Consider the following 25,095-nt stretch of genomic DNA (forward strand, 5'->3'; position numbering starts at 1 on the left):
GCTACACGGGCATCCTCCGATCACAGGTAACGCCAGTCACTTCCCGCCACTTCAGCCAGGCAGCTGCGATCCGGTGCTGCAAATTCACCTCCAATTTTCCCGAGCTGTGCAACATGGTACCCAAATATCGGTATTCGTCACACCGGGTGACTTGCTGTCCATCGATAACGAGAGGGTCTTCGGGCTGATCTGGTTCGTTACACACCATGTATTGGGATTTGGTAATACTCAGCATCAGGCCACCCACCTTTAACTGACGTTTCCAGTCACCGAGAGCTTCTTCTCTCTCCTCTTCTCGAGATGTAGTGCAGATGACTACAACGTCTGCGTAAATAAATTTCCATGGTGCTTTCGTTTGGGCATTTTCAGTGAGTGCAACCATCACCAGGCAGAAGAGGTATGGACTTAGCACAGACCCCTGGTGTACCACTTCGGCGACTGCTATTGGCTTGGTTTGCCACACTGTGGGTCGAATTACCGATTTTACGTTTCTGTACATGTCAGCTATTATGTCAATGTACCTTTCCGGGATATTTTTCTTTCGAAGACTTCACCAGATTGTCGGGCGAGGAACACGTTCAAATGCCTTTTCCACTTTTTTGAACCATAAAACTAATTATTTTTGCTATGTTTGTAATTTTCCTGGATAATAAAACCAGGATAGTGACGACAATGAATGATTTTTTCGACTACGATTAAACCATATACATATTGTATGTGTTATTTATACACAAAAATAAGGATAATAGGCCAAGCCATATATTATGATTATGACTAAGGTGTGGAGTTTGTGAAGTAAGGGCTTGTAGAGTTAGAAGCTTGGCTCTACAAGAGATCTGATAACTTTTTGACAGTTTCATCTTGGCAACATTTTAGCGCTCAGGACGACTTCGACATTTTCCTAAACTTGGCACTTTCTCATCTTATCTTTTTTTTTACTTGCCATTTTCTTACCTGGTCTCTTTCCCAAACTTGTCTCTTTCCTAACTCATCTCTTTTTAATTTGCCGTTTTCTCACTTGGTCTTTTTCTTAAACTTCCTAACTCTTTCCTAACTCGTAATGTTTTTGATGTAATAACTTAGCCTGTCTAAAATTAACTCTGAACAGAGTTTTTAACTTCAAATTGTTACTAAAATGACATTAATGATAGCACTTACACACTCTGTCGGTCGTATGCAAAAGTAAACTTGGTCTGACTCAAGACCGTTACAGGTTTTTTTTTTGATACAGCCTTTTATTATAAGGTGATTTTCTATTATAATCATCATGTCAAATAAATGATGGTTTCAATACCAATTAATTAAATAAGTTTTTTTTTTCCAGTCGCGCCGACGCTATCCAATATAAATAAACTGGAAACAAATCTAAATCTCTTAAAAAAAGACATTGAACGAATGATGACACCTGGAAGTTCAAACGACGTGACCACTTCATCCACTTCGAGCAGCTCGTCGAGCGGTAACGATAATTGAATTGCAAGTCTCACTTCTAATCGTGTTGATCATTTATCAACAATAATTCTAACAAGAATTTTTCGCGCCTATTGTATTGAGATAAATTATTCTACGCAAATATATTTAGTATTTATAAGTTGTGTATTCGGTAGTATCGTGGCGGGTGGACCTTACATTATAGAGTATAAGGTTGAAGTCGTTGTTGTTTTAAAAAGTGTGCAGAAAATGTTACGTTTCTGTTTCCACGTACCTTTTTTTCTATATTTTTACAATAAGCACTAAAAATATTGGTTTAAATGGACTCGTTGTATAATTTCCATTCTGATAATGAACTCCCCATTCCATACATGACAATAAAGCTTGAACACAGTAAAATGTGGGCACAAGTAAATGCTTATATATTTTTATTTATACAATATGGAAACTTCTTCGTATTATAAATAAAAACTATTTGATATCATGAATAAAAACTATTTGATATCATGAATAAAAACTATTATGACAGCGTTCCACTTTGATCATTTGTTTTCACGATGGCGAGCTCTGAACACAAGAAACGTGAAATTATTTTGCGCAAACATACTGAAAAATCCCCATTTAAGTTATAGGGTATTAGCAAAACTTTTAAAATTACCGCAAGCTTCCGTATGTTTAGTTTTAAAAAGGTTCCGAGAACGATTGACAGTAGATCGCAAGCCGGGAAATGCAGGTAAGCAAGGCGCAAAGGATAAAAAAAGAAGCCCATGTCTTGCGGCTTTTTACAGCGAATCCGAAGTTATCGTCCCGTGATGTCGCAAAAAAGGTCAAAATGTCGCAGTCATATGTACAGAAAACTAAGTCTAGAGCTGGATTAAAGTCGTTCAAAGCACAAGCTGCACTCAATCGCGACGCTAAGCAAAATCTGTCTGCAAAACAGAGATCACGAAAGTTGTACGACAATTACTTGACAAAATTTGGATACGTTGTATTGGATGATGAAACATACATCAAAGCAGACTTCAAGCAGATACCGGGGCAAGAATTTTATACTTCTAAGAAACCTAAGGATGCCCCAGAAGATTGCAAGATAAAAAAGAGATCGAAGTTTCCAAAAAAAATCCTTTTATGGCAAGCTATTTATAGTTGTGGTAAAAGAAGTCGTTCATTCGTAACAACAGGCACAGTAAACGGTGAAATCTACAAAAAAGAATGTTTGCAAAAGCGTCTACTGCCCGTTTTACGCAGTCATAGCTCACAGCCATTATTTTGGCCAGACCATGCGAGCTGTCACTACTCTAACTAAAGCAGTAGTTGAGTGGTATAAACATAACGATGTCGCAGTGGTACCTAAAGAGTGCAATCCTCCAAATTGTCCTGAACTGAGGCCGATTAAAGAATATTGGGCAATTATGAAAGGAATTCTAAAAAAAGGAGGCGGAGAAGTTAAATCGGCAGCTGAATTGCAAAAAAAAATGGAAATGGGCTTGCAAAAGATATCCTGACAGTGCAGTGCAAGACTTAATGAGCCGGATTCGACGCAAAGCACGCAGTATGGCATATAGAATGCACATTTAATAATTGTGTATATTTGTAAAAATGGTTATTAGTCTAGTAAATAAATGCAATAAAAATGTCCTTAAAATATGTTCTATAACATTTTTATTTTTGTTACTTTATGTGCCCATGTTTTACTGTGTTCAAGCTTTATTTTTACCAAAATTACTAATTGTTCCTTGTAAGCCACAGTCCATAACTTGTCGCTACGCCTATCCTTTTTAGGGTTCCGTAGCCAAATGGCATAAAACGGAACCCTTATAGTTTCGCCATGTCCGTCTGTCTGTCTGTCTGTCTGTCTGTCTGTCTGTCTGTCCGAGGCTTTGCTCCGTGGTCGTTAGTGCTATAAAGCTGAAATTTGGCATGGATATATAAATCAATAAAGCCGACAAAGTCGTACAATAAAATCTAAAAATTTAATTTTTTTTAGGGTACCTCCCCTACACGTAAAGTGGAGGTGAAATGTTTTTTTCGCTTCAACCGTAGAGTGTGGGGTATCGTTGGAAAGGTCTTTCAAAACTAATAGGGGTTTTCAAGAATCATTTTTTGATAAAGTGAATATATTCGGAGATAATCGCTCCGAAAGAAAAAATAAATGTGTGTCCCCCCCTCTAACTTTTGAACCATAGGTCCAAAAAATATGAAAAAAATCGTGGAAGTAAAGCTTAAGAAAGACATTAAATGAAAACTATAGCGGACATGATCAGTTTAGCTGTTTTTGAGTTATCGCAAAAAGTTTTCCCTTCATAGTAAAAAGACTTACTTTAATTAGGTACTGATTATGCAAATTTGCCTATTTGTTTAACTCGGGTGAAAGGTACCGTTTCATCCCTTGGTAAACAATTTACTATACTTTAAGCTCCAGTTTAGCTTATTGTGACGGGAGAGTAACTACGGAACCCCTACACTGAGCATGGCCCGACATGCTCTTGGCCGGTTTTTATTTTTAAGTATTTTCATTTAAAAAGGTACAAGAAGAAGGGCGAAGTGTTTAACAGAGAGCTTTTCAGGTTATTACAGGTCTCATGTTAAATTGCTGATTAATGACGCATATCGTCGATACACTATCATTTTGGACCTATGTAAAATCTAAAGGTAGAAAGAGGTCCACGTGTAAGAAATATACCTACGCAGGGAAGTCGGTGGTGGGGCAAGAGGCAGCCAATGCATTTGTTTCATACTTTGCTTCTGTGTTTCTGGATGACGTGCCTAAGGTAGATCCTGATGAGGCCTCGTCGCAAGCAGCATCAAGCACGAAGACTTGTGATGCGGCTCGTGTTTCCGTAGAAAGCCTGTCCATTTCGGAACTTCGTTGTGCCACTAAAAAGCTAAGGCCTCGTTCTTCTGCCGGTCCTCCATACCTTGTAAGAGACTACATATCTGCGCTTGAGCTTCCGTTGCTTATGTAGCAGTATTTAATATTAGCATAAAACTTAGCCAATACCCTGCGAGGTGGAAAATTTCCCGAGTGACACCCGTACCCAAAAGAGGGAATGTATTAGAAGTCACAGAGTATCGACCAATTGCGGTGCTTTCAGTATTTGCTAAACTGTTTGAGACAATGATTGAAAGTCGCATTAGCCAGCAGATTGCAGTGTACCTGGTTGACTCCTAGCATGGATTTCGGAAAGGCCGTTCCACCATTACTAACCTCATTGTGTATGTAAATGGATCTAAGACACAAGGTGGACTCAGCTTACTTCGACTTTAGGAAAGCCTTTGATCTGGTCAGTAATGATATCTTGCTACAAAAGTGTTCTATGTTAGGATTTACACCAAAGCTCTTGAGGTTCCCCTCCAGCAACTTGCGCAACCGTAGTCAGTTTGTCCAGATAGCTGGATGCCAAACAGTGCCTGCCTACTACACACGCTCCGGAGTAAGCCAGGGTAGCACCTTGGGTCCTACATTATTTATCATCATGATAAACGATTTGCCTAATGTATTATCCACCGCAGAGTGCCTGCTATTCGCGGATGACTTAAAGTTGTTTAGGAGCGTGCGAAGTTTGGCAAACTGCGAAGCGCTACAGCGTGACATAGATAATGTTGCGGCCTGGAGTATTGCGAATCAGCTTCCCGTCAATGTCACCAAATGTAAGCTGATTACTTTTTCCAGAGCTCGAGAGGCTATTACCCCATCACATAACCTGCTCGGGATACCACTGGAGAGAGTGGATATAGTCCAAGATCTTGGGTTGACTCTAGACGCGCACTTGGATTTTCGTTTGCATATAACCGAGATCTGTGGACGTGCTAATAAAATGCTAGATTTTATTATGCGAGTATCGTCGCAGTTTTCTAGTCCTAATGTTGCAGTAGTTCTGTACAATGCGTATGTTCACAGTAGGTTGGAATTTGGTGCCTGTATTTTGGATCCTCACAAGGCAAAGTACTCTCTCATGGTGGAAAGGCTACAGAGAAAGTTTGCTCGCTATATGTATAAAAGGATCTACGGATACTATCCACTTCTTTTTCCCTCGATGTTTGTGTCGGGAATGGTGGGATTGGATACGCTAGAACTGCGACGAAAAATATTATTAGTGATCCATTACTATAATTTGTTGCGAAACAGAATCAGTAATGTTAAGGTGCTTGAGCAGATAGGATTGCTCGCTCCAGCGCCGAGGACGTGCGTATTAAGCACCAGCGAGGGCGACGCTTTTCCGCCGCAACGCCGGAGTTGACTGTTCGCCGTGGGCGGGGTGCGTACGCGTCAGAGCAACAATGCTTCCACCAATCGGGCACTCTCAGTCCTAAACGAACTATCAATCCAAAGACCTGATGTTGATGTCTTTTATGACTCACCAGGCTCGTTTTCCACAGCTTTATATATGACTTTTGAGTGATTGTACCTAGTTTGTAATGTTTAACTATTTGCGGATATTGTAAATAATTCTAATTATTAATATTATTATTTAACATGTAAGCGCTTTGGTGTTGCATGAATAAACAATAAACAATTGTAAGTACCCTTAAGAAATACTACTGAAGTCTATACTTAGCCGTGTTTTATTTTAAATGCATGTATTTTATTTTCCTCGAATTCGAAATGAAAAGTAGTGTTTAACTCGAGTTAAAGGCGCCATTTCAGTATTGGACTATTGGCGCTCTCATGGCGCTCGAGCGCCAAACTGCCTCGACAGAAATGGGTGCCTTTCATTCGTGCATTTCCTTATTTAACAATCTACTATTAAACTTTCAATACTTTAAAATCGAATATCTTAAAACTGTACATTTACATGATGAATTAAAAAAAAAACTTAAAATATTAAATAGAGTGTATTTTTGAAATGAATTTTTTCGGCTAGCTTTTTTCTGTAGTTTTTGAGAAAAATATGTTTTTTTTTAATTATTAAAGTTCCAATTAATTTTTAAAAATTCGCAGAGATCCATGTTTACTTACTGCTAATTGCGTCAGGTGCGGAGGCGTTCATTTTATTCGTTGTGCAATATACAATATATTTGATATTAAAATCGTTGTGCAATCCTTCAACTTGAAGGACATACAGACATCCTGGAGGTTAGTCGAGAACTAACACGAAGGAATAAATCATCCTGAGGGTTGGTCGTGAACCAACATAAAGGAAAATCGGTTCGTATTTCGAACACCGATTTCGCCCGAGAGTTGGTCGTGAACCAACACGAAGGTATCGGGAAGGTAGGTAGGATCGGATAACGCACAACGAAACAAAGGAATAAATCATCTTGGGGGTTAGTCGTGAACCAACACGAAGGAAAGTCTGTTTGTATTTCGAACACCGATGTCGTCCGGGGGTTGGTCGTGAACCAATACGAAGGCATAAGATCGGATAACGCACAACGAAACAAAGACATTCATATTGGTGCATTTTTCATATAATTTGTGGGAAATTTATTGCCTTAAAAATGGGAATTATGTTGGGTTATAGAGCCGAGGGAGGCTTTCTTTTTATTTGGTTTTAGATGGCCCAACACATAAAATATTTTTGAATATCTAATATCCAATAATGTCTGACAGAACAAATTTTACTCACACCTAACTCATAGTAGGGCATTAAATGAAAAAAGAAGTATAAATCCTCAAAAGTATAAGCGCCCATAGGTTGAATGTGAATCAACAAGAGACTCTCGCAAATGTTATATTTAACACAATAGTATATTGTTTTTATACTACACTACCCACATAGACCAATCGTATATGGATAATAGACCAATCGTAGCTTGGGTGGTTTAAATTGACTAATCATGGTGAAATTAAGTTTCGTCGAAGAAAACAAGACTTAAACAGACGGGTTGCAATTGGTCCGTTATGAGTATTGCGTCTTTTAATAGTGGGGCCACTTTTACGCTGATATTTTGTTTGAGGTTAGTCTTCCATGTTTTTTTCGTTCGCTGGGGGAAGGTTGCTTTGACAGTTTTAATCAAAATACATCGTTACTCTTAAATGTGTGCGATTCTACCTGTACAAGAGGGAAACTACATGGTTATTATGAAATTATATTTTAATAAAAATATTTTTAGCTTTCCAGTCTGCTTTTAAATGTAGTCGTGTTTTTTAATTAGTTGTTTGGAGAAAAAAACATCAGTTATGAAAGAAATTTGAAATAGAAGTTGAATGGTATAAAAGGCATCAGCTAAAAGATTATAATTTAGTATTGATAATAGTTTGAAATAATTTGGGGACTATGACGCCTATGGTGACACCTTTATAAACTAGTCTACAATTTTAATTTAATGTAATATTTGTAAACAAATGCATTAAAGATGCGCTTAAATCTCCAGTTTATACTTTTTTGAACCATAAAACTAATTATTTTTGCTGTTTGTAATTTTTTCTGGCTAATAAAACCAGGATAATAACGCCAGGATGGTGACGACAATGAATGCTTTTTACAAGCCTTTAGTAATGTAGGCCGTATAGCAAAAGAAACATGTTTGTCATTCTGAAGTTGTCAATATATTCTGTTCTGCTGGTCTACGTTCGTGCCTTATTTATAATCTTCTATATTCCGATTTTACACTGGCGACGAGGATATTCGGAGTAGCGTGTCTGCGGTTTTCTTTTTCTCACCATATATATATATATATATATATATAAATTAGGGCGGAAAAATGTCGATTGGTAAAATAAAAGAATTTGACGTCAAAAACGGAACATGGTCGGCTTACATTGAAAGAATGGAAATGTATTTCAAGGTAAATGATATCAAACCGGAGCTTCAACTGCCTACATTGATAGCTACAGTCGGAGATGAGGCGTATGAGCTGATAACGAATCTCACGAGTCCGAAGAAACCATCGGAGCTAGCTTACGAAGCAGTTGTTAGTTTAGTCAAAGATCATTTACAACCGACTCCGTCAGTCTTAGCCGAACGCTACAGATTTAGACTAAAGAGACAGGGCACTGAATGTATCAGCGATTATGTGGCGGAGTTAAAGAAGGCAGGCCGGTTTTGTAAATTTGAGTCTAATTTGAACATTAATCTGCGGGACCAGTTCGTTTGTGGTATCAGAAGCGATCAAATTAGACAACGTTTGTTTGCCGAAAATGAAGATTTGAGCTTCACAGACGCAGTTAAGAAAGCGACGACTTTAGAGGCGGCAATCAAAGATTCGGCTGCGGTTGACGGTTCGGCGGGAGCGGCCAACGGCGAGGGTGCTGCGGCGGCAGCTGCCCCAGTACACGCCATTACCGCAGCATACGATCGGCGTATCAACGCTGGCGGCCACGGACGACGTGGCGGGACGCGCGGCACGCGTGGTCTTGGTGGCTCACCAGGGCGGAGCTCGGGTAGAGGCACTCGCGGACATGGCGGCTCACCAGGGCGGAGCTCGGGTGGAAGCACCCACCAGTGCGGCGGATGCGGCGCGAACAGCCATACCTACCAGACCTGCAAGTTCCGGAACTACGAGTGCAGCCGGTGCAGGCGCACTGGACATTTACGTCGCGTCTGTCCAGAACTGACGGCGGAGGGGTCGCACGCTGAAAGGACTAATCTACATCATTTATCATCTTGATTTCTCTAAATGCTTCGATAAAATAGATCATTCAATTTTACTTCAGAAGCTTTTCAGGATCGGTATACACGGTGACCTCTTTAGGTGGTTAAAGTCTTACATTAGTAATAGAAGTCAGGCGGTTGCACTCAAGGGCTACAGGTCGAAGTTTCTACCCGTTCCCTCAGGGGTTCCCCAGGGCTCTCACCTGGGCCCTTTTCTATTTGTCTTATATGTAAATGATATTGATACTATCTTTCAGTCTTCATCCCACATACTTTATGCAGACGACACAAAAATATATAAGACTATTAGGAATTATGATGATTGTGTTGCGTTACAATCCGATTTGTCACAATTTGAGGACTATTGTCAGCGAAATCACTTAATTCTAAACGCAGAGAAATGCTACACTATCACATTTTCCCGTAAACATAATCCTATAACTTTCGATTATAAGTTAGCTGGTAGCAGTGTCTCACGGGTGTCGTCGATCCGAGATTTAGGGATTACTCTGGATGCTAAACTCTCCTTTGTTGAACACATAGATAATATTGTGGCGAGAGCATATAAAAAATTAGGAATAATTTTGCGTTTAAGTAAACCATTCAAAAGTACATTCACGTTAAAAGTTTTGTATTACTCTTTCGTCCGTAGTATTTTGGAGTTTGGCAGTGTTGTTTGGAGCCCACATTTTGGCATTCATAAGTCACGACTTGAAAGGATTCAAAATTTTTTTTGTAAGTCCCTTGATTACAGAACCGGCCGCTATAACTGTGATTATTTTTCGTCAGCAGCTAAACATAGTCTCCCTCCATTGGAGAAAAGAAGAGCATATCTAGATGTTTTATTTTTATTTAAAATTATTAGAAATCACATAGATTCTAACCTTTTATTAGATAGCGTTTCCTTCAAAATCTCTCGTTTCCACTCACGTTCTAAACCCACATTTTCTATTTCCTCCTGTGGCACACAGTATGCTAAAAACTCTTTCTTTAGGCGCACTTGTTATTTGTATAATGAATCTCTTAACGATATAGATATTTTTGTTCATAGTTTGTCCGTGTTCAAGAACAAAGTTCGGCAAATTTTGTTTTCTTGAAATTGATCAATTTGGTTCCAGTCATATTTTTCATACTTTTGTATGTTTTCTTAACTTACTTGCATGTAGTACACAACTAAACCGGTAATTTATAATTGCGTAATTTACATTTCCATGTAATAGTTTTCTTAGTAATGTAGGAAACTTTAGGCCTATTTTTAGTTCATTTACTTTAGACATATTTGTAAAAGGCTGTTTGTTTTCTAAATAAATAAAAAAATATATATATATTAGGCGGGAAAATGGAAGATGTCGGAGCGGTGTATCGCACGTTGGAGCCCCTGCAGGAGGAAGATTTTCATTACTTAAGCGACTATCCACCGGTGAGAATACCTGTTTTCATAAATAATTGTTCACTGACTATGGAAGTCGACACGGGTTCGGCTGCCTCATGCATAAGTAGTGAGACATACCACACCTATTTCAAGGATATTCCTTTGCAACCACCCAATGCAAACTTTACGTTTTATGACGGAACACCACTGAATCCTATCGGAATGATAAAGCCTAAGGTTCGTTATGCAGCCACAGAGAAAGAGTTAGAGTTGTTTGAGATTAAGGGTGGTAATAGGTCGACATTGGTTAGTGGAATTGAAAACAGGCATTCCGATTTTTGATAACTGTCATAATATAAGTGTAAGTAATGAAAAATCTAAATTAAATTATAACATTAAATCTTTATGTGACAGGTATAAGGAGTTGTTTCAAGGCGGCTTGGGGCGGTACACGGGCGGTAAAGCGACGTTGCGGTTGCGGCCCGGAGCGGTCCCGGTATTTCACCGCGCGCGTCCGCTACCCTACGCGCTCCGCGCACGCGTTGACGCCGAACTGGACGCTATGCTCCGTGACGGCATCATCGAGCCCGTTGATTGCTCCGACTTGGCCTCTCCGTTGGTACCGGTAAACAAGCCTGACAGCTCCTTGAGGATTTGTGCGGATTACAAGGCGACTGTAAATCCGGCGTTATTAGTAGATCGCTTTCCACTACCTAAGATTGACGATTTGATTGTTCGATTGGGGGAATCACGTTTCTTTTCTAAAATCGATCTGTCGCATGCGTACAATCAAATAGAGTTGGATTCGTCTAACAACTGCACGGTTATAAATACACATCGCGGTTTATTCAAATACAACAGACTTGTTTTCGGTCTTGCATCTAGTCCAGGAATTTTCCAACGAATTATGTGTACCGTGCTAGGCGGGATCCCCAACGTCGAAGTGTTTTTGGACGACGTAGTAATTGGGGGCAAGAATGTGGCGGAGCACTTACAGGCTTTAGAGACAGTTTTTAGGCGGTTGTGTCAAAACGGTTTAAGATTGAAGGCTACGAAATGTGTATTCCTAGTGAGCGAGATTAAATATTTGGGATATGTCCTAAGTAAGGACGGGGTCAAAACGGATCCCGATAAGATAGAAGCAATTACTAAGATACCCAGACCCAGTAATGTGACCGAGTTGCGATCTTTTCTTGGGTTGATTAACTTTTATGCAAAGTTTGTCACGCATTTAAGTGGTCGGCTCGTACCCTTCTATGATTTACTTAAGAAAAACGTAGGTTGGCACTGGTCGACAGATTGTGAGCAGGCGTTCGTGGAAATTAAAACAGTGCTATCCACTGCGCCGGTTTTAGCTTACTATGACCCAGTTCGTCCTCTAACTCTGACTTGTGATGCATCAGCACGGGGTATTGGTGGAGTTTTGTCGCAACCAAACCAGAGTGGAGCGGGAGAACGTCCAGTCGCTTACATTTCGAGGACGCTAACGGATGCAGAGAAAAATTACTCTCAAATACACCGGGAAGCGTTAGCAATTATTTTTTGTGTCAATAAGTTCCATCAGTACCTATATGGTATATAGGTATTTCACCCTTAGGACTGATCATAAACCTTTGGTATCCATTTTCGGGCCCAATACAGGAATACCAGCTATGGCCGCTAGTCGAATGGAACGCTGGGCTCTGATTTTGTCAGCATACACGTTCGCTATCGAGTATGTTCGTACAAATGAAAATGGAGCAGACGGTTTGTCTCGGTTACCGGTAGCTCAGAGCGGGAAAACGAGCCCGACGCCTCCCGAGCAGACATACTTACATTTTATTCAGCAGGCTTTGTTACTCAACTATGGTGAGGTTTGTTCACAGACTGCTCGAGATCCCATAATGGGACGGATTTTAAGATACATTAGAGAGGGTTGGCCCGCCGATTGTGACATAATTGGGTTACAACCATTTTTTAACAGGAAAGACGAACTATACGAAGAGTTAGGTTGTGTTATGTGGGGTCACAGGTTAGTGATTCCAGAATCATGTAGGGAACGGGTATTACGGATGCTCCATGAGCCTCATATGGGTATAGTGAAGTCTAAAGCCTTAGCTAGGAGTTATGTTTGGTGGCCCGGGGTCAACGAGGCAGTAGAGCGCCTGTGCCGCGAGTGCAACGCGTGTGCAGCACAAGCGGATGCTCCACCAAAGCAAGCGCCTTGCATGTGGCCTTGGCTAGATCGACAATGGTCTAGAATTCATCTAGATTTTATGGGCCCAATTGCCGGAAAGACATATCTGGTAGTAATTGACGCGATGTCCAAATGGGTGGAAATATTCCACATGACTAGTACTACTGCTACCGCTGTAATTGCTACCTTGAGCGAATTATTTAGCCGGTGGGGGTTACCCAAACAAATCGTTTCAGATAATGGACCACCTTTCTCTAGTACCGAAATGCGAAATTTTACCCAGGGACTCGGTATCGAACATATTTTTTCTGCACCTTATCATCCAGCTTCAAACGGTTTGGCCGAAGTTACAGTAAAAACTCTTAAGAGAGTAATCAAAAAAGCTATTTATGAAAAAAGTGATGTAAATAAGGCCCTTTGGACTTATTTGTTATAGGAATACGGTTCATCCTACTACCAGCCAGAGTTCAGCCATGTTACTTCAGGGTAGGAGTCTTCGTACCAAGCTGGACACTTTGAAGCCCGATACTAAGGCCGTGGTGCGTCAGGCGCAGCAACGGCAGATGTTAGCTGCGGGAGGAGCACATAGGGAACTAGGGCTACACGTAGAGGTTTGGTATAGGTAGTACCTTAAGGGGGAAAAATGGGCTCCAGGTCAAGTAGTGCATAGGACTGGGTCGGGTGATTATAGCGTCAAGGGGGCTGATGGATCAGTGGTACATAGACATATCGATCAATTGAAGCGGCGATCAGGTAGACAATCTCTTGTGTTTTCCTTGCCAGAAACTTTGGAACCGGATATCCGTACAAATCCTGGCAACGAAGGAGTTCGTAAACTTAATGTATCCAATGAGGAGACCCGGACGGACTCAGTCGGGCGGTCAACGGGATCGACGTCAGACGTGGTGGTGTTCCCGGAGCAAGGCACCACCAGGGTCGCCTATTTTTCAAGATGCTTTACCTAGCGCACCAACATCGCCAATTGCTTCTTTACCGAACACACCGTCACCGCCCCACGCTCGTCCTTTTAGGCAATGTCGCCTTAAAGGAATTACTAGGTTAGATCTTTAGCTATTGTTAATGTACTCATTAAGGAAGTCCCTTTTAGTTTGATGTGTTATTATTAACTATTGTGGAGGAGTGTAATGTAGGCCGTATAGCAAAAGAAACATGTTTGTCATTCTGAAGTTGTCAATATATTCTGTTCTGCTGATCTACGTTCGTGCCTTATTTATAATCTTCTATATTCCGATTTTACACCTTTATTATTATTTATTAACTTGCCCTGTTAGTATGTATGGGACAAATCTTGCAAGTAAAATTTCCATACATATGAAAGTCGGATGACAATGCAATATTATGGTACCATCAAGCTGATCTGATGATGGAGACAGGAGGTACCCATAAGAACTCTGTGATAAAACAACGCAACCTAATAGTGTTTGAGGTTTTTAGAATTATCTCGATGAGTATTCGTTGCCTGTGGAAAAAAAAGTACAGTCAGCGATGAAAGCTTGTCCCAAAAATGAATTTTTTGCCAAAAACTTATTTCGACTACGGTTAAACCATATACATATTGTATGAGTTATTTATACACAAAAATAAGGATAATAGGCCAAACCATATATTTTGATTAAGGTGTGGAGCTTGTGAAGTTAGGGCTTGTAGACTTAGAAGTTTGGCTCTACAAGCGATCTGATAACTTTTTGTCAGTTTCGTCTTGGCAACATTTTACATGAAAATGTTTTTGATGGAATAACTTAGCCTGTCTAAAACTAGCTCTGAACAGAGTTTTCAACTTCAAATTGTTACTAGAATGACGTTAATGTTAGCACTTACACACTCTGTCGGTAAACTTAACAAAGTAAACTTGGCCTGAATCAAGACCGTTACAGGTATTTTTTTGATACAGCTTTTTATTATAAGGTGATTTCCTGTTATAATCATCATTATGTCAAATAAATGATGGTTTCAATACCAATTAATTAAATAAGTTTTTTTTTCAGTCGCGCCGACGCTATCCAATATAAATAAACTAGAAACAAATCTAAATCTATTCAAAAAAGACATTGAACGATTGATGACACCTGGAAGTTCAAACGACGTGACCACCACATCCACTTCGAGCAGCTCGTCGAGCGGTAGCAATAAGGACAAGGGGTCAAGTGATAGTGTTGCCGCAGCTAGTGCAGCCAGTGGAGAAAACGATAAGGGACAAGGATCAGATGGCAGTGCAGCTGTTGCAACTATTGCCACCGCGGCTTCTAGTTCAGGAGAAGACGACAAGGAACAAGAATCAAGTAACAGTGCAGCTCTTGCAACTGTTACCCCCGCAGCCTCCAGCTTAGGAGAAGACGATAAGGAACAAGAATTAGGTGACAGTGCAGCTGTTGCAACTGTTACCACCGAGGCCTCCAGCTCAGGAGAAGACGATAAGGGACAAGAATCAGGTGACAGTGCAACTGTTGCAACTGTGACCATCGCGGCGTCCAGCTCAGGAGAAGATGATAAAGGGCAAGGATCAGGTGACAGCGTAGATGTTGCAACTGTTGCCACCGCGGCCTCCAGTTCAGGAGAAGACGATAAGGGACAAGGATCAGGTGACAGTGCAGCTGTTGCAACTGGTGCCACTGCGGCCTCCAGTTCAGGAGAAGACGATAAGGGACAAGAATCAGGTGACAGTGCAGCTGTTGCAACTGGTGCCACTGCGGCCTCCAGTTCAGGAGAAGACGATAAGGGACAAGAATCAGGTGACAATGCAGCTGTTGCAACTGGTGCCACCGCGGCCTCTAGTTCAGTAGAAGACGATGAGGGTCAAGGAACAAGTGACAGTGCAATTGTTGTAACTGTTACCACCGCGGCCTCCAGTTCAGGAGAAGACGATATGGGGCAAGGATCAGGTGACGGTACAACTGTTACAGTTGTTGCCACCGTGGCCTCCAGTTCAGGAGACGACGATAAGGGACAAGGATCAGGTGATAGTGCAGCTGTTGCAACTGTTACCCCCGCAGCCTCCAACTCAAGAGAAAACGATAAAGGACAAGAATCAGGTGACAGTGCAGCTGTTGCAACTATTACCACCGCCACCTCTAGTTCAGGAAAAGACGATAAGGGACAAGGATCAGGTGACAGTGCAGCTGTTGCAACTGGTGCCACCGCGGCCTCTAGTTCAGGAGAAGATGATAAGGGGCAAGGATCAGGTGACAGTGCAGCTGTTGCAACTGGTGTCACTGCGGCCTCTAGTTCAGGAGAAGACGATAAGGGACAAGAATCAGGTGACAGTGCAGCTGTTGGAACTGGTGCCAGTGCGGCCTCTAGTTCAGTAGAAGACGATAAGGGTCAAGGAACAAGTGACAGTGCAGCTGTTGCAACTGGTGCCAGCGCGGCTTCTAGTTCAGGAGAAGATGATAAGGGACAAGGATCAGGTGACAGTGCAGCTGTTGCAACTGGTGCCCCCGCGGCCTCTAGTTCAGGAGATGACGATAAGGGACAAGGATCAGGTGACAGTGCAGCTATTACAACTGTTACCACCGTGGCCTCCAGTTCAGGAGAAGACGATAAGGGACAAGGATCAGGTGACAGTGCAACTGTTGCAACTGTTACCCCCGCAGCCTCCGGCTCAGGAGAAGCCGATAAGGGACAAGAATCAGGTGACAGTGCAGCTGTTGCAACAGTTACCACCGAGGTCTCCAGCTCAGGAGAAGACGATAAGGGACAAGAATCAGGTGACAGTGCAACTGTTGCAACTGTGAGCACCATGCCGTCCATCTTAGGAGAAGATGATAAAGGGCAAGGATCAGGTGACAGCGTAGCTGTTGCAACTGTTGCCACCGCGGCCTCCAGTTCAAGAGAAGGCGATAAGGGACAAGGGTCAGGTAACAGTGCAGATCTTACAATTGGTACCACCGCGGCCTCTGGTTCAGGAGAAGACGATAAGGAACAAGGATCAGGTGACAGTGCAGCTGTTGCAACTGGTACCACCGTGGCCTCTAGTTCAGTAGAAGTCGATAAGGGTCAAGGAATCAGTGACAGTGCAGCTGTTGTAACTGTTACCACCGCGGCCTCCAGTTCAAGAGTAGACGATAAGGGGCAAGGATCAGGAGAGAGTACAACTGTTAAAGTTTTTGCCACCGTGGCCTCCAGTTCAGGAGACGACGATAAGGAACAAGGATCAGGTGACAGTGCAGCTATTACAACTGTTACCACCGTGGCCTCTAGTTCAGGAGAAGACGATAAGGGACAAGGGTCAGGTGACAGTGCAGCTATTACAACTGTTACCACCGTGGCCTCTAGTTCAGGAGAAGACGATAAGGGACAAGGATCAGGTGACAGTGCAGCTGTTGCAACTGTTACCCCCGCAGCCTCCAGCTCAGGAGAAGATGATAAGGAACAAGAATTAGGTGACAGTGCAACTGTTGCAACTGTGACCACCGCGGCGTCCAGCTCAGGAGAAGATGATAAAGGGCAGGGATCAGGTGACAGCGTAGCTGTTGCAACTGTTGCCACCGCGGCCTCCAGTTCAGGAGAAGACGATGAGAGACAAGGATCAGGTGACATTTCAGCTGTTGTGACTGGTAGCGCCGCGGCCTCTAGTTCAATAGAAGATGATAAGGGACAAAGATCAAATGACAGTGCAGCTGTTGAAACTGTTACCACTGCGGCCTCCAGTTCAGGAGAAGACGATAAGGGGCAAGGATCAGGTAACAGTACAACTGTTACAGTTGTTGCCACCGCAGCCTCCAGATCAGGAGAAGACGATAAGGGACAAGGATCAGGTGACAGTATAGCTGTTGCAACTGTTGCTACCGCGGCCTCCAGTTCAGGAGAAAACAATAAGGGACAAGGATCAGGTGACAGTGCAGCTGTTGCAACTGTTGCCACCGTGGCCTCTAGTTCAGGGGAAGACGATAAGGGACAAGGATCAAGTAACAGAGCAGCCGTTACCACCGCGGCCTCCAACTCAGGAGAAGACGATAAAGAACAAGGATCAGGTGACACTGCAGCTGTTGCAACTGTTACCACCGCGGCCTCTATTTCAGGAGAAGACGATAAGGGACAAGGATCAGCTGTTGCCACCGCGGCTGCTAGTTCAACTGGAGGTGGTAAAGGAAAAGGATCAAATGTTAGCGCAGCCACTACCCGTTTAAGGTCTACTGCAAACGCCATATATTCTGGTGCACCCTTTGGTACGTTTCGTTTAGCTTGTCATACATTATTATCTTATCTTTGCCTTTTGCAATTTTTTATTCAGTGTTTATTTGAAACACATACTTTGTGACGATAGAAATAAGAGACAGATTACCAAATACGACAGACTGTTAGGATTTGACACATAACCATATATTTAAATAGTTGTTATTTTTATAGTTATATTAATTATTAATAGATATTTTAACTAAAAATAAATCAAAGTACGAATAGGCTGTAATAAATCTTAGGAACTCCTAGATTACTGAGCAATAACAGTATACCTATTGGTTTCTTTTCTTGACACTTTATCAAATGTCTACGAGAATGTGTCCAATTATAAAGTATAATCCATTAATATACTTACTTACGTATTTTTATAGGTAATCCGGTGAATTATGCTGCATATCCTGTCTTGGCTTACAATGGTAATAATTATACGAATTACAATATGGCGATTACTGAAACGTTGGCTTTCTGGCATATTTCCGGGGACCCATTATGTTTTATAACATCAATTTCTCTATTAACCCTTCTAAAATTATAGTGCCTGTAGCTAGAGCTTCATATTGTTATATTTGGAAATCAACCTTACTTACTTACATGATTTTTTATAAATATGTTTTCAACACACTTGCTCAAAACGACGTTTTTATTCCACCAATTTTTGGCTCATAATCCTACATATTAAACACGCGTGTTTTTTCAGTATATAACACTTGGGCTTTTTCATTATATTATCCGACTGAGTTATGAAGATTGCAAATAATATGCATGGAAACGGAGCCTTCTTAATTTGGTTGAGTAATACATGTTTTTTACCAACTATTAGGTTTAAAATTTTAAATTACATAAATGAATAAACTTAACATTTTATCGATTTGATCTCCATCCGTCGAAAAGAAATACGAAAATATTAGCTTTTTTACATTTTTAGCGTTCCGTAGCCAAATGGCAAAAAACGGAACCCTTATAGATTCGTCATGTCCGTCTGTCTGTCCGATTATGTCACAGCCACTTTTTGTTAATTAGTTGTTTGTCGATTTCGTTCACGCCTTTACCTTGCGCGCGCATTGGAATCGTGCGTTAAAAAAAATAACGCACCAGCCATTTTCCGTATTTGTCATAAAATTGGAATGAATAGTTTTGCATGGTTGTTGTTTATATATTGACGAACATGTCATTTTCAAGCACTGAAAATGAAGAACACATAAAATTGACGCTGCCAGTAATACTATTTAATAAAGGTAAGAGCTGAGAACGATAGCTTTTTACTATCAAATTCGGGTGAAAAATAATTGGCGGCATATGAAACTTATTCAATGGAAAAACAGCAAAAACACCCAGTCTTTATTGGAAAACGTGTTGGTAGCTTATTCCAATGAAATGGCAAATAAGTGCCTACAAGCCCAGCACGCTTTGGTGCAATTATTTGATGTTAAAACTGTAAGCCACCATTTTGAACTTTTGTAGGTACCTTTACTGTTTTGACAAAAAAATCTGATTTATTAGTTTTGTTTTTTCCTCGCAAGTGTGTTGAAAAACGTCGTATGAAACGCGTGTGCATTGGTCATTACCCACATCGGCTTTCTTATTGCGCGCTCGCTTAAAGCTCGCGCGCACATTATAATCGCCTCGTGTGTAGTGACCAAGTTAGCACACTTGTATCATAATGTACTATTATTTTTGTTGGAGATAAGAATCAAAGTGAAACTATAGAAAATAACTAAAACTACAACTTCTACTTGATGACCAATTATCTTTTCATCACACTTGCTCGAAAAAGATCTTATTTCATGCAGGTCTACAGAAGGGCAAAGGCCTATACTGTCCTCGGAGGAGTTATGGATTGTTAAAAAAAACTATAACTCCCTAACGAATTAACAAGATATAAATGAGTATTACTTTTAAAATATGTACGTTTATAATTTAGTGTTTTTGTTCATGTTTAAAAATATTTAATATTATGATTAAATTAATTGTTTAAAATAATTTTACACAATTTTCAATTGTGGCTGAACGTCGGATAGGTCTGTGCCTACGATGCGTAAACTGTCAAAACATGACAATATAATATGGCGGACGAATGTTTGAAATGTCGCCATATTTCCCTTAAATTATTTCCCTTAAAATTTAGTTTTTTCCTCGCAAGTGTGATGAAAAACATTGTGTTGTGTGTAATTTCGGGGGTATAGTACATTGTGCAACGAGGGGGGTAAGTGAAATCTTGGAAGCGAGTTAAATACCCGAGGTTGCAATATTCTTATCCCCGGAGTTACACACAATGTTTTTCATCACACTTGCCAAGAAAAAACGAAATTTTAAGCGAAATAATTCATTAATACATACGGTGACATTTCAAACATTCGTCCGCCATTTTGTAATTTCTTGACAGGTTAGGCATTGAAGGCACAGACCTATTCGGCATTCAGCCACGATTGAAAATTATGTAAAAATATTTTACAATACATATAGTGCTACTTTATCGCACTAGTGCGAAAATTTGCATATTACGTTACTGTGTCGAACATTTAAAGAGCCATATGTACTGTAAAACGTTGTACGATACATGTGCGAATAGGTAATTCGCAACTCGTGTCGATTTAAAAAAATCCCTTCGGTCGTGTTTTAATTTATCGCCACTCGTTTTGAATTTCCTATTTTTCGCACTTGTATCGTAATGTACTATTAAACTACTATTAAATTAATCAAATTAAATATTTTTTAACAGAAACAAACATATTAAATTATTAAAGGCAGTATTTTTAAAGTAAAACTCGTTGACGCTACGTGGTTTATATGAATTAGTGGCATAATAAAAAAAAACAGTTATAACTCCCTAGGAAGATGGCGACTCCCTAGGGAGTTATAGCATTTTTTTCACAACCCATAAATCCCGCGGGAACAATATAGTCCTATGTCCTTCAGTACATCGGCTTAAAATAAGATCTTTTTCGAGCAAGGGTGATGAAAAGAATATTGTTAATCGAGTCTTTAATTCACTCCAGCCTACGGCTGTGGTGAATATATACACTCTCGTGCAATATTTCACTCACTCACTCATTGCACAATGTACTATTTTATCTGTAATAAAAAAATAAAAAGGAACTCTTATGGTGTGGCCCCGTCCGTCTGTCTTTCTATCACATTGCTAAATATCTTTAGAACTAAGTACTTAAACTATCGATTTGAAATTTGAAATATTTATGAACAAAGGCTTTAAGAGCTTGTTACATCTTCCTAAATTTAGTACTGACAAGAGGAACGCTGCAATGTATGAGAAACGATAGGATATATTTCTTATGGTGTCACACGTAATGCGGCTCTTGTCAGTTCAAAATTAAGAAAGAAAAAGAGAAAGGAAAACAAGTTGTTTACCCAAATGTGTTGAAAGTATATATATTTAGCTTCACTGCGTATATTTATTTGTATGCTTGATTCAAATCTTGTAACTTAAATTTTAACCACTTCCTGTACCCCTAGTGTAAATATTTTCGACAGCGAAACGTGACGTACGCGTTTGCGTTAAGTGTCATTTTGTATCAGATTTTTGACTTTCCAAAACGTCCCGCTTGGCGCGCTGTTCAAAAACCCATACAAAATGAGACTTAACGCTAACGCGTATGTCACGTTTCGCTATCGACTGAATTTACACTAGGGGTATCTGATTCAGTTGATAGTTGGATTACTTCTGTAATTATTCCGATGGCAAAGTAATAATATGCTAACATGGAGCTGACCTGATGATGCAGTCGGAATGTAGCCAAAGGAACTCCTCGAAGAACACAAAAACATCGAATTTAGGCTCATTAGAAAGGTCTTAAAAAGTACTTGATGGACATGCATATGAGAAGTACATTCAGGAATAAAATTGCGTGTCGCAAAACTTTTTTTGAATGGAACTTCTGTTTTTACAGGCTATCCAATGTATAAGCGCTTGGTCATACCTGTTCCAGCTCGAAAGGGCTGCAACTGCCGACCTAGAATGGTAAACATGCTACAATCGAAACTTTATAAATTAAGTATTACCAATTCCATTCCCCTACCCTCTTTTCATTTTCTCCTCTCACCTACTCAAAGGTTAACTGGAAGAGATCCCTCATAGGGATAAATTCGCCTTTGTTCTTCGCTTTTCCTGATGGTATATTACTTTTATTATGTGTTGTTGTACAATAAAAAGCTTACTACTAGCTACTACTACTACTACTAATACAATTTTAGATGTATGAAAAAAAATATTTTATTTTGCATAGTCTATCTAAGCTACATCTGCACCGACATGAATATAGCGAAGTGTGGAGGCGTCATTATGAACGAAATATATTATGTTCACAAAAGTTTGATGGCTCCTCTACACGATTACCCAGCGCTGGACCAGCGAGATGGCCATGCGATGGCCATGGCTCCTCTCCATGATGGCCCAGCGCTGGACCAGCGTGATGGCCATGCGATGTCGATGACTCGTCTCCACGATGGCCCAGCGCTGGACCAGCGAGATGGCCATGCGATGGTTTAAAGCACATAACTATGAATGGGCCACCTTTGATGTGCGGACAAAACACTGACACCGCAGTCATCCCAACGCCATCCCGCCGCGCCATTAGCCATCCGACTCCACTACCAACTCTACACGCTGATCCATCTTACAGAGCCAGTATGATGGGCCATTGTGTAGAGGAGCCATGACATTTTATGACGCCATTCTCACACTTTTTCAGTACAAATAGACACCTTATCGTAAATAATCAACAGTAAATAACGATAGTAGAACATAATGAAGAATATTTTTGTTTTATTCGCTTGTATAAACTATGGAAGGTGGAGGTAAGGAATGAAATCTCCATATTTTCACTAAAGTATAGAGTTTGTGAATTTAGGGCTTGTAGAGTTAGAAGCTTGGTTCTACAAGAGATCTGATAACTTTTTGACCGTGCGAGCCTTATGGTTTCGTCTTGGCAACATTTTACATGAAAAAGTTTTTGTAAGTGCTTATAACAATCTGCCATCCCCTTATTTAAAGGGTTGGGGGTGATTAAAAATCGTGAAATACGTGTTCTGGGCACAAACTTTGATCTCCTTTTCCCCTAACGCCCTTTTCCGCCCCTTTTTAACCTTACGGGGTGATTTTGGGTTTAAAAACTATTATTTATCCATCCCCATAACAAAAACTATCTACATACCAAATTTCAACTAAACTGGTTCAGCGGTTATTGATTCCCCATACAATACATCAGTGAGTGAGTGAATGAGTCAGTGACGAAATTGGGGTTTTATAGACATGAATAAAATTTAAATTATGAGAGCTATGCAATTGAAATGTTTTTTTCTTAACAAGTCCACTATTGACATTATATCCCGAAAATTTTGTTTATCTGGTATAATCCAAGCTAAGTTATGAGGGTTCAAAAAAAACGACGAAACACTTCGAGAATAGGTAGGTAGTGCCCTTGCGCTTCGCTTTGCTCATCTTGGCCGGAGCACTGCCGTGCCCGCAGATAAACTGTCGGACTTTGAGTAATTAATTAAAATTATTTAAACTGAAAAATTGTAAATAAAATACTAAATATGTGTCTTCTATTACTTCCAGGTTAAGAAGTTCCGTTACTGAAGATAAAACACAACAACGTATCGACGCATCTACTTACAACAAAAACGATGGACCCGATTCAACCAAAACTGATTTAAATGTAATTATTTAAAAAATAACTTTGTTAAGCATAATTAATATATTCAGAACAATTTTTCCTTTTAGCTAATATAATAAAATTCATTTGCAGTCTAGAAAACATGATTGTTGTTGTTGTTTCGCTTTCATATTGGTTTTGTAGTAAAATATTAAATACTAAAAGAGGTATTATTCTTGGACATCCTATACATTTTCAGAAAATAGGGCAATTTGGTTGACAAAAATCAGCAAATGCGCAATAAAGCTGTACTTTTTGACGAAAAATTCTAAAGGTGATGTGAAAAGCAGTACCTTTGTTGAACTTTGTAGTAAAATTGTCTCCACCTTGGGCGTTAGCACTTGAATTGAATCCCTCACTACGCTCAGGATTCAATGTACGCCCAAGCCGTACATATGTAATCTTGCTCCCTTGTGACATATATTGAAACATGAACTATTCGGCTAACACCAGTTTGACACTGACTTATTCGCTAGCGTGTGCGTACCTTACTTTTTATGCTTCTCGCTCGTACTCGCATATTTACTGCGAGCAAAAGAGTATAGAAAGTAAGTTACGCAGACGTTAGCGAATATGTCAGTTTGACTTTGATCCGGCAGTCGTGGTAAGGCTACTGGGCGCTTACGCAAAGAGACAATCGTCAATCGTCTATGGTCATCGAAATGTAAGTAATGTATATATTTGTATAAAATTAAACAACTGTTACACGTGTATTAATTTATGTAATAACTATTATCAATCAAATACAAGGAACTAGAAGCAAATACAAGAAATCTAGATTTTTCACAGCTGCCGCCATATTGCCCGCCGAAAGCAATATTTTGATTTACATTCTTGATGCAACACCTATTGAATTAAGTTTACATTCGTCACCTCTCAAAAACATTAGAGTACTCTTATATTGTTCTTTATTTATTAATTATTATGTAATTTAGGATGTTTAATTTTTTCGAATTTTCGATGTTGATCTGACTTCGCTCTAGTTCTTGTTCTCACTGATAAAAAAATATTATATGCCAAAAAAAAATGTCGGTCAATTTTTAGAGGTTGCACAACATCAACAAAGATTTTTTCAAGTAATCAACGACTCTACATCGGAGGGTAGAAAATGGTTTACGCGGCTAACATCAAAGCGAGAGTAGTGTGATACTGAACCTTCCACATATAAAGAGACTAACTCGGATTTTGGTTACTCGACAAATGTTGCAGTCTTCCATCTTTTTCAAAGGAAAAATGCTTTTACCGTGTTTTAGACGCAAAATTCAGTTTTTTCACTCGGTTTTAGTATCAGTTCAATTCATTATATCTTGTTATTTTAGAACATAGTTAATTTTCAGGCAATGTATGGAGTTCTTCCCTACTTTTCTCTCTCCTCTATCTTTTCAATTTGTGCAACCTTTAAACGTTATTCGATTTTTTTGAAAATTGAAATAGATAGTTTTTAGAATGGGGAGACCCATGGACCCATGGTTCCTGGACCCAGAAACAAATATCCGTGCTCATCACACAAATAAAGGCCCTTACCGGGATTTGAACATAGAACCATCGGCTTCATAGGCAGGGTCACTACCCACTAGGCCAGACCCGGTCGTCAATCAAATGTATGCGTATAACAACAGTGCAAGTAGTTTTAATAAAAATAAATATAAATATAATTTTATGTGTAAAAACTTTATTTTCTTACAAAGATTTATAGTTGGCATTCAT

The 25,095-nt window shown here is 40.1% G+C and overlaps 1 protein-coding gene across 3 annotated transcripts in view; it reads left to right on the forward strand.

The window, feature by feature from the left end:
• LOC133534665 (spidroin-1-like) overlaps positions 1–24,272 on the forward strand; it is a 33,976-nt gene extending 9,704 nt beyond the window's left edge. Inside the window, exons 2-7 of one of the 3 annotated variants that reach the window (XM_061873878.1) lie at positions 1,325–1,459; positions 14,524–17,517; positions 17,581–17,703; positions 18,088–18,132; positions 21,622–21,692; positions 23,292–24,272. In XM_061873878.1, coding sequence (XP_061729862.1) covers positions 1,325–1,459; positions 14,524–17,517; positions 17,581–17,703; positions 18,088–18,132; positions 21,622–21,692; positions 23,292–23,312 — 3,389 coding nt within the window. In that variant the 3' untranslated portion in view covers positions 23,313–24,272. Of the gene's footprint in view, positions 1–1,324; positions 1,460–14,523; positions 17,704–18,087; positions 18,133–21,621; positions 21,693–23,291 lie in introns of all 3 variants that reach the window. The other 2 variants (XM_061873877.1, XM_061873879.1) reach the window with 2 other exon arrangements.
• Positions 24,273–25,095: the final 823 nt, after the last annotated feature.

The sequence above is a fragment of the Cydia pomonella genome, chromosome 2 (assembly GCF_033807575.1).
Source record: "Cydia pomonella isolate Wapato2018A chromosome 2, ilCydPomo1, whole genome shotgun sequence".
Taxonomy (NCBI): Eukaryota; Metazoa; Arthropoda; class Insecta; order Lepidoptera; family Tortricidae; genus Cydia; species Cydia pomonella.